A 9,523-nucleotide genomic window follows, 5' to 3' on the forward strand; every position below is an offset into this window, starting at 1 on the left:
TTACAACCAACAACGATTTATTAACCAGACTAGAGATGCAGTAAAGGGGATCTCCGAGCAATTATCCGCCATCCCACTCATGACTTAGTAAAAGAGGTTGGCTCTAGATCAGGCAGAAAGGGCCAATGTCTATAGAATGATAAGCCATTGTTGCACATGTATCCCTAACAACACCACACTGGATGGGACAGTCACCAGAGCTCTTGCAGAATTAACTGCACTAAGTGAAGAATGAACTGAGAACTCAGAAGTTAGTACATCGTGGATAGGGTGGTTTGATGAAATGTTTGGTAAATGGAAAACCATAGCAGCCACCATCTTAGGGGCGGTCAGTGTTTGTATGGGTATTCTTGTATTATGTGGTTGTTGTCTTGTTCCCTGTGTCCGAGGATTGGTGAGTATGGCGTTGGTGAAATGCAGTATCTCAACAATGATGAGAGATGGACCGACTCCGGACTCTGACCAGGGGAATGTGAAAAACGATCCTCCAGGCTTGGTGGATGACGAGTATTTTGACCCTGAAAGACCGCCATTGGATGAAATTGTTAGGCCTACTGCTGATAGGTAGCTCTCTCTGCTCTCTCCCTCCCCTCTGTCTGTCCTTGATTGCAGGAGTGAAGTCTGGTGTGCGGGAGTCAGGGTTCCAGCTGCAGCTCATTCACCATATCACCTCAGCCTTTAAGACCCGGTCAAACTTACCACTCATCGTCAGATCATAGTCAAGACGACCATGTTAGTCTCGCTGCCGACTCAACCTGGTTATTTTTGCTCTTTGTGTTTTTGGTCTGTTCTATTTACTTTTTCTCCTGTGCCACAGATATTTGGAACCTGACTCCTGCCTCCGCTTCACTCCTGCCACCACCATCCTGCTCTCCATTACCGGACCTCTCTTTTGGACTCACCACGGACACTAGGACATTACGGTACCACACCTGCCCTGATCTGGATCTGTTACCCTCCCTGTACCTGGACTTGCTCTTCCCATATATTTGGAAACCTGGACTTTGAACATTGTAAATAAACCTGTTAAAACTTCTCTGGCTTGGTGTACTTGTCTGCATTTGGGTTCTTATCCAGTTAAATCATAACAGAAATGTTTATTAGTTCTGACGTAATCTCTGAGATTAATCATGCTTGTAAAATACATTTATCCTGAATGTGATTGATAGATTAATTTGTATTTTAAGAATAATGACTAAATGATTTCACCCCAAATACAGTATAAATGTGTGAACGGTGTTAGAGTTATAATGTAGTTTCAACCCACTAACAGAGGGGGAGGAGTTAGAAACTGCTGAGAAAGCATTCCAGGGTGAAGGGGACTGAGAAGCTGTGTAAAGGTGGGCGGAGCAAAGTGCCTTTGTGTGTCAGGGGGTAAGGCTGTGTATGTATTTTTTGGCGCCAGAGCTCTCCATGAATAAAAATACAGATCATTCTTGCTGGTTACGGACCTTTGTTTAATTCATGATTAAACCAGAGAATTTACACCCTCTGGGAATTATTCAGAGCATTAAGTTTGATTAATTAGAGATAGAAATTCTCGTGACAGTTATATGGACTAACTCTTTGTGAAATAATAGGGGTTGACATTCCTCTGTCCCCTATACATACAACATCTGTAAGGCCCCTCAGTCAATACTTATCAAATCAAGGTGTATTAGTCTTTTATTTTTCATTCATCTTTAAAAAAGGTTAGACATTTTCTTCCACTTTGACATTATAGAGTGTTTTGTGTAGATCGTTGACAAATTTTTTTCAATTAAATCCATTTTAATCCCACTATGTAACACAATAAAATGTGAAGAAATCCAAGGGGGGTGAATATTTATGATGCCCACTGTAGACCACAGGCACTTGATAGTCAATAAAGTATTCCACAAAGAGCATAAACACCTGCAGCTACTCATATAGGAGCGAACAAGCAAAGAAATGCACAAGCATTCTGTCAGTTGCCATCCTTGGTCACCTTGGTCACAACTAACTGTGTACCCACTGCTACAGCCCCCTGTGTTCCCCCTATACAGGGTCCATGTTAGGAAGAAGTCCTGATGAGACTGAGGCTGTCCTAATATGGACACCGTACCCCCCATATAAAAATAATCAGTAGGTCCCCGCGGTGCTCACTGTGGTATAGCTGAGCTTGGACATGGACGAAGGACCCATAGTCCCCGTCACTGTCATCTCATCATCCCGCCTCCCCCGGCGGCGCCGACAGCAGGGCGGGCGGCACTGGGCGAAGGTGGTGAGCAACGCCTTGCGGAAGCGTGTATTCATAAAACAATAGATAATGGGGTTGACGCACGCCGATGTGTAGCTCAACAGGTGGATGAACGAGATGGGTGCCCCCGAGAGGAGCCGGTGGGCTGAGCTGATGTGGAAAGCCTTCCACGTGTTGGCCGTGTACAGGGGCATCCAGCAGACAAAGAAGAGGACGGCAGTGACGACGAGCATGTGGATCACACGCTTCTTGGCCAAGAGTTTAGCCTCCGAGGTATTGCTACGAGGGTGCTCGGCGGACGCTCTGGGTTTGGGAGGGGCCGGGATAAGGGTGGTGAGGGTGGACAGCTCCATGGATGGTAGCTTCTTCGGCATCTGGATGTAGCAGCCGTCATCGTCTGTGTCGTTGTTGCAGGTGGTCACGGTGGTGTTTACGCCGTTCTTCACTGCTGTGGAATGTACATGGAAGTGTGTAAGTGTGTCTAAATTGGGTGTAAGTGTGTAGGTGAGTGTAAGTGCGTAGGTTGAAGACAGTTGAGTACATGACTAATAATAGCATGATGAAAGAGTTGGTAACATAAGCCTGCACAGTGTGGAACATGCATTCACAAACAAATAGGCCTTATAAGAAAATAGTTACTGTATGAATGCAAAACCCTTACCCTGGCCCCAGCCTCATCGTTGCCTGTTTTAAAAACCCTAATCCCAGTCCTTGCCCTCATTGCTTCTGCCCAGCACAACCCTATTTCAAAACCCCAATCCCTAACCCAAAACCTCAACTTCACTTATATAACTTTCAATTTGTAACAAACAAATGAGATGTTCAATCAAATCCATGGCAGGAGATACATGTGGTGTAGGAGTCTCACCACTGCTCTCTCTGTTTTGGTCCAGCTCAAACTTCATCCCCCGGTACAGCTCTCTGGAGATGAGTCCATAGGCAATGATCATCACCATCCCAGGAATGACGAACAAGATTAAAAGCAACAGCATGTACCTGAGAAAGAGAAAGGAAAAGATGGAGAGAAAGAAAAAGAGGGAAAAGGAGAAAAATATGGAGGTAGAGAAAGAGGTAGAGAAAGAGGGAGAGAGAGGGACAGGGAAGCCAGACAGGATGAAAAAAAGTGACTTTGATCATTGCGGTCACAACAGAAAACAGAATTATATTTCAATGGTGGTCATTAACATTTTTCCAATTATCTTTTCATCAATCCGGATACTATCAATTTGGCCGTATACAAAAAAAGTACAAATCCACTATTGGTCCTTCCACACACTTTGAGAATTAGTAGAGAGGAAGCCCTTATTTTGTGTTGTGTGAAATTCTAATGGGTGCGTGGGTGTTTTCCTCTGAACATCCTCCTTGGATGGTTCCTTTTTCATCTCCCATCAGCCTTTGCAGCAGGTTCTCATTCATTCATTAACGCAGCCTCTGATACTCAAAGCTTTTCATCAGTACTCTGTTTGATAGTGGGTCACACATCAGGGGTGGGTGGACAAAAGGTGACCAGAAGGAGGGACATACAGCGAGGAATAGAGGTTAGAGGTTTCGGTTAATCTTTTGTTTAGTCTTTGATCCTGATCCTCTATCGTCAGAGAAGAACATGGAAGGGGGCGAGGAACAGGTGCTACACTAATATTTCAGTTTCACATGATTTGTGACTCGTTTCAGGTAACTAGGCGTATGTCGCCTGTCACTACTTCACAGGAGAGTCATTTGAAAGTAAACTTTTTCATTTTTATCAAAATGCATTTTTTGGCAGAAATGCCTTCTGGAACGTGAACTTTCATGTGCCTTAATAACAAACTTTTATCCCATCTGTAAATATGAATACAATTGTTAAATTACAAGCCTAGTTGGTTTAGCCATAGAAAAAGAAAGCAACCTTCCCGCTAGCCATGATTGGCTGAGATAATGAGTGGGCTGGACATGCCGAGAGATCGATTAAATTAAATTGTTGCCAGCAGCACAGTTGCAGTCACCAACGCTCTGAATAACATAAAAACAGCCTAACCAGCTCTACTAGGGCGAGTAAAATGGTCAGAGTGAGCTGTTCTCTCATTTGTGCCTGGAAGTAACTAGCAAGCTAGCCAACATTAGCTTGGGTGCTTGACTGCTGTTGTTAGTACAGAACGCTCTGATCAACCCTACTCCTCGGCCAGTGCGTCCAGTGTGTGCTCTGAACGCTCCGAGAGCGAAACGCTCTGAATTTACAAACAGACAATCTGACAACGCTCTGAGTTACGGTCGGGGCTATAGCTTAAGAGGGTGTGAACGATGCTGAATGTGTGTAGACAAAGTAGAGCTCTCCAGTGGGTGTATCAAAACATTCAAAGGTCATTTTCTCAAAGGTGAGGTTACTAGTTTAGCAACTTTCAAAGCAGAATTACTTTCCCATTGATCCTCAACTGTAGTGTGTGATATACCATGTAAAAATCCATGTAAAAATCACAATTTCAAATTTTGCTACATAAGACCGAATCGAGCCAGTCGGTCACATTTGAGGATTCTTCATGGCCGGCACCATTAGTAGGCATAATCATAATTACACACCCTGTATCATTAGCCAATTTGGGGAGTAGCCCGTAATGGATTCAAATAGTCCCTGTGACTGTCAGTCCAACACCTTAGCCATTACACCAAGAGGTTCGGACTCAAAGAGGTCACCAAAAGTACAAAAGCACCAAGGTCACAAGTTATGTTTCAATAGCATATTTTCTGAAGTATATTGTAGTAATTCAAAAATGATACGTATTATATTTTGTGTGCTTGTTGATGACATCTACTGTCATCGCTGCTTTGATCATTTTCTGCATATCAATTCAACATTATAATGTCAATCCAATTAAAAGGATTGTGCCTGCCACTGTTAAGAGATATATCCCCAAAGGACTCTTACGGTTTCAAGGTATGCCTGGAAATCAAATCTCAGCAAGATTAGCAGGTACCTGGATGTCACAATTAGCTGGAGAACTCAGACAGAGGGATATAAGAATTCTCTCTCTCTCTCTCTCTCTCTCTCTCTCTCTCTCTCTCTCTCTCTCTCTCTCTCTCTCTCTCTCTCTCTCTCTCTCTCTCTCTCTCTCTCTCAGGATTTTTGACAGACAGTGCAAGACAAGACCACAATCAGAGACGTTTGCAGATAGAGAGAATAGTAGTGTGAAAGAAAATAAGAGACTGAGGCAGTCCTAATATGGACACCGTACCCCCAGCCCCATTTAATGAGATTATTTAGTGTAAAAGATAAGAAGTACAGTCTGGAGGAGAGAGACGAGAGAGCTGTATTAGGCTGGGGAGAACCCCTGGAGAATCTCAATCTTTCTTTAATTGCTCTGCTCTACAGCCTCTCCGTTTGTTTAATGGGCAAATTGATGTCCTCTGTGCCCAAACTTAACAGCAACAGTTTCTACAGAAAAAGCCTTGCCTTGAACTGCAGATACTTGGGCAGTGGAGCTTTATTCAAGCTATATTACTAATCTTAGACCAGTGTTTAATAAACTGTTGGTCTTTAGAGTGGAATTACCTTCTAAAACTGCTTCTCTAGCCCTGAAGCAATGCAAACTAATCCGCCTACAAATATAATTGCTTTGCCTTAGATGTTGCTGTGGTGCTCCTAAATGTCCAGCTATGACGATTCTGTTCACAGTCTAGCAGGGGGAAGAGGGAGGACATTACTTTAGGGCAAATTTAATATCAGTGGAAATATAATGAAAATAGCATAAAATGCTTCATTGCTTCCCTGAGCAGAAATGGAAAAAAAGTAACTATTTATTTTTAAACAAATATATTCATTAAAAACGAATCAGACATAAAAACAAACCGAACAAACCCAAGATACTTTTTTCAACAAGGGACTGGCAATCTATGTTACCTCCTTTGATGACTGCTTACTTTGAAACTACCACTCGAGAACTGACTTAATTAGTGTCAGGAAACTATCTAGGGGACCAGTTCTGACCACTGCACTAGAGTTCTCCAGTCAGAAACTCACTCACCATGTCTGTTCCACCCCACCACTTGGCCATTCCAGGCGGCACATGTGTCCTGTGGTTTGGTCGGGTTTGGGGAACGACTTGAGGTGGCTAAACACTGGGTAGGGCACCATGATGACTAACGACAACACCCAGATGGCGGCGATGACCCGGTAGGCGTGGGAACGAGTCTGCCACGCCCGCGACTTCAGCGGGTTGCAGATGGCGCTGTACCTCTCGATCGCAATGGCGACCAGGCTGAAGGTGGAGATGCTGACGGAGAGCCCTATGGAAACGCAGGGAAGGGGGAGGGGACAATAAGAGAGGGATTGCAATGACAGTATCAACAGTGGTCAGACATGGGTTCAAATAGTACTTGTTTTCTTTCTTTCTGTCTAGAGTGCCAGATGGACGGGGTTTTCACTTTTGGGACAATTCCAATGTCTCCATTGCGGAAGGCAAGTTCAATTAAGCATGGAAAACATATTTGAAAGAAAACAAATACTATATTAACAGGTCTAATAGTGATACACACGTTCTATGTATTTGAGCAGGCTTGCCACATCACAGAGATGCCCGTAGGCCACCACAAAAGTAAAGACAAATGATGAAGTATCTTTACCTTATCATTAAGTCAAGACATGAAGTGCATTACATTCCAGACAAATAGGCTCACACTGTTGGAATCACACCATTGTTGTGCTGTCCTGCTCAACGTTAGATCTCTAAAGTGCATTATAATACCCAAGGACACCCTTGCAATTTGGTTCAAACTTGAGTGAAAATCTCCAGCCCAAACTGTGTTTGCCTACATGAATATTCATGAAGCTGCACTGAGGGAGTGCGCTCAATCCGTCCGCAGTCAGACAAGGAGTCGGCAGTGAAGACAAATAGCATTAATAAAGGCATACTGTACCTGCACTAAACCGGCAGCCATTACCCACACCCTGAGACTCCCTCTAATATATTCCATCCACTAATCCTCCCTCAGAAAGATCCACAACTTCAATCCAAGACCCACCGTTAGTACTCATACACTATTTCACAATCACAGAAATGCTTTGTTTTCGCACTACATTTCTCTGATTAGCAGAAGGCTGCATCCACTGAGGCAATCATTTCATAAGCAACATTTATTTTTTTATTTTTTTGCACGCACAGACACACACACACACACACACACACACACACACACACACACACACACACACAGACACACACACACAGACACACAGAACAGCAAATATGACCAGCTTGAGGTTTGGAAACCCCAGCTTTATACTGAGCACTCGGCAGTATATTTTCCTAAGCACTATAGGCAACGTGCACTCCATGCTAAGATAATAGAACTCTACTCTACCCCTCTGAAGTGAAGATTGTAAAGCTATGTGCTCTGTGCTCAAATAACATCTTAAATCAGCATACAGTACAATAGTATCGCTTTAATCTCTTACTGTGAACTAATTTAATTCTAGTCTGTTTTTAAATATTTTTTTTATTTAACCTTTATTTAACTAGGCGAGTCAGTTAAGAACAAATACTTTTTTACAATGACGTCCTACCAAGAGCCAAAAGGCCTCCTGCGGGGATGGGGGCTGGGATTAAAAATAAAAATGTAGGACAAAACACATCATGACGAGAGACACCACAACACTACAAAAGAGTGACCTAAGACAACAACACAGCATGGCAGCAACACATGACAACACAGCATGGTAGCAACACAACATGAGAACAACATGGTAGCATCACAACATGGCATTAGCACAACACGGTAGCAGCACAAACATGTTACAAACATTGTTGGGCACAGCCAACAGCACAAAGAGCAAAAAGGTAGAGACGATAAAACATCACGCGAAGCAGCCACAAGTGTCAGTAAGAGTGTCCATGATTGAGTCTTTCAATGATATCATGTACCTACCCAGGAGCAAGCAACTTAATGTAAAGTGAAACCCAGTAGGGTATAACCTTTATAAGTACTATGTACTATAGTTACAATGTAACTACCTTTGGAGACAATAGGCTAACCAGGATAAATTAGGAGACAGGAGAACATTAGGTTTAACCCTTTTAGTTACATTGTACAATGTAACAATCTTTAACAACCAATGTTGTTTCAAGGGACATACATATATTTAAAATTTACTTACCCAGGAGCAAGCAACTTAATGTAAAATTAAGTGACATTTAATTACTTTGTAGTTACAATGTAACAACCTTTACAGACAGTAGGCTAACCTGGAGAAATAAGGAGACAGGAGAAAAATTTTCAGTTTGACTTTTCTTTAATGGATTTGACAAAGATTCATATTCAAACCATTCAAATTCAATTCCCCATTTCAGACTCAAAGCAACAATTATTTTAGTTATTAAAACATACTAACACAGGGTGGTGGTAAAGCTAGCTAAAAATAAGAAGACAGAAGAATGCTGGGATGTCACCAGAAGGTGACATCACACTGAAATCTCACCTCTCACTCCCTGCAGCCAAAATGGAAGCCATATGCTATTTCTGCCTCTTAATTTGTCGTGTTTTTAAAGGTTTGTAATGTGCAAAAGTGCAATGTAAGTGTCACAAATAGTGAAATAACATTGTAAACTAAATGTTTCATAAGTGCTATGTTGATTTAGCAACTTTTATTAACCGAAAAAGTGTTGACATTAGGATACCAGTGCCTAGCTTGCCATCTAGCTAGCAGTCGTAAGGACTGCCTTCTAGCAGTCGTAAGGACAAAGATTCAGCAGGAGGCAGGCAGGTAGAGGTGCAAATGAGTGTTCGATTCATTTACACAGCACTGGTGTTTCAAAGATGACGGTGATATTTACAAATATACAGTACCAGTCAAAAGTTTGGACACACCTACTCATTCAAGGGTTTTTCTTTATTTTTTCTATTTTCTACATTGTAGAATAATAGTGAAGACATCAAAACTATGAAATAACACATATGGAATCAGGTAGTAACCAAAAAAGTGTTAAACAAATCAAAATATATTTTATATTTGAGATTCTTCAAATAGCAACCCTTTGCCTTGATGGCAGCTTTGCACACTCTTGGCATTCTCTCAACCAGCTTCACCTGGAATGCTTTTCCAACAGTCTTGAAGGAGTTCCCACATATGCTGAGCACTTTTTGGCTGCGTTTCCTTCACTCTGCCATCCGACTCATCCCAAACCATCTCAATTGGGTTGAGATCGGGGGATTGTGGAGGCCAGGTCATCTGATGCAGCACTCCATCACTCTCCTTCTTGGTAAAATAGCCCTTACACAGCCTGGAGGTGTGTTGGGTCATTGTCATGTTGAAAAACAGATGGGATGGCGTATCGCTGC

General features: G+C 42.5%; 1 protein-coding gene across 1 annotated transcript; it reads right to left on the reverse strand.

Moving 5' to 3' along the window:
• Positions 1–1,763: 1,763 nt before the first annotated feature.
• LOC121558844 (cholecystokinin receptor-like) lies at positions 1,764–6,475 on the reverse strand (the record flags this gene model as incomplete). The annotated part of the gene is made up of 3 exons (XM_045214876.1): positions 1,764–2,666; positions 3,087–3,214; positions 6,214–6,475. Coding segments are annotated over 3 exons (956 nt in total), but the record flags the coding sequence as incomplete, so codon positions are not given.
• Between the last annotated feature and the right edge of the window lie 3,048 nt (positions 6,476–9,523).

Source organism: Coregonus clupeaformis, unplaced genomic scaffold (assembly GCF_020615455.1).
Source record: "Coregonus clupeaformis isolate EN_2021a unplaced genomic scaffold, ASM2061545v1 scaf0330, whole genome shotgun sequence".
In the NCBI taxonomy this organism is placed as follows: domain Eukaryota; kingdom Metazoa; phylum Chordata; class Actinopteri; order Salmoniformes; family Salmonidae; genus Coregonus; species Coregonus clupeaformis.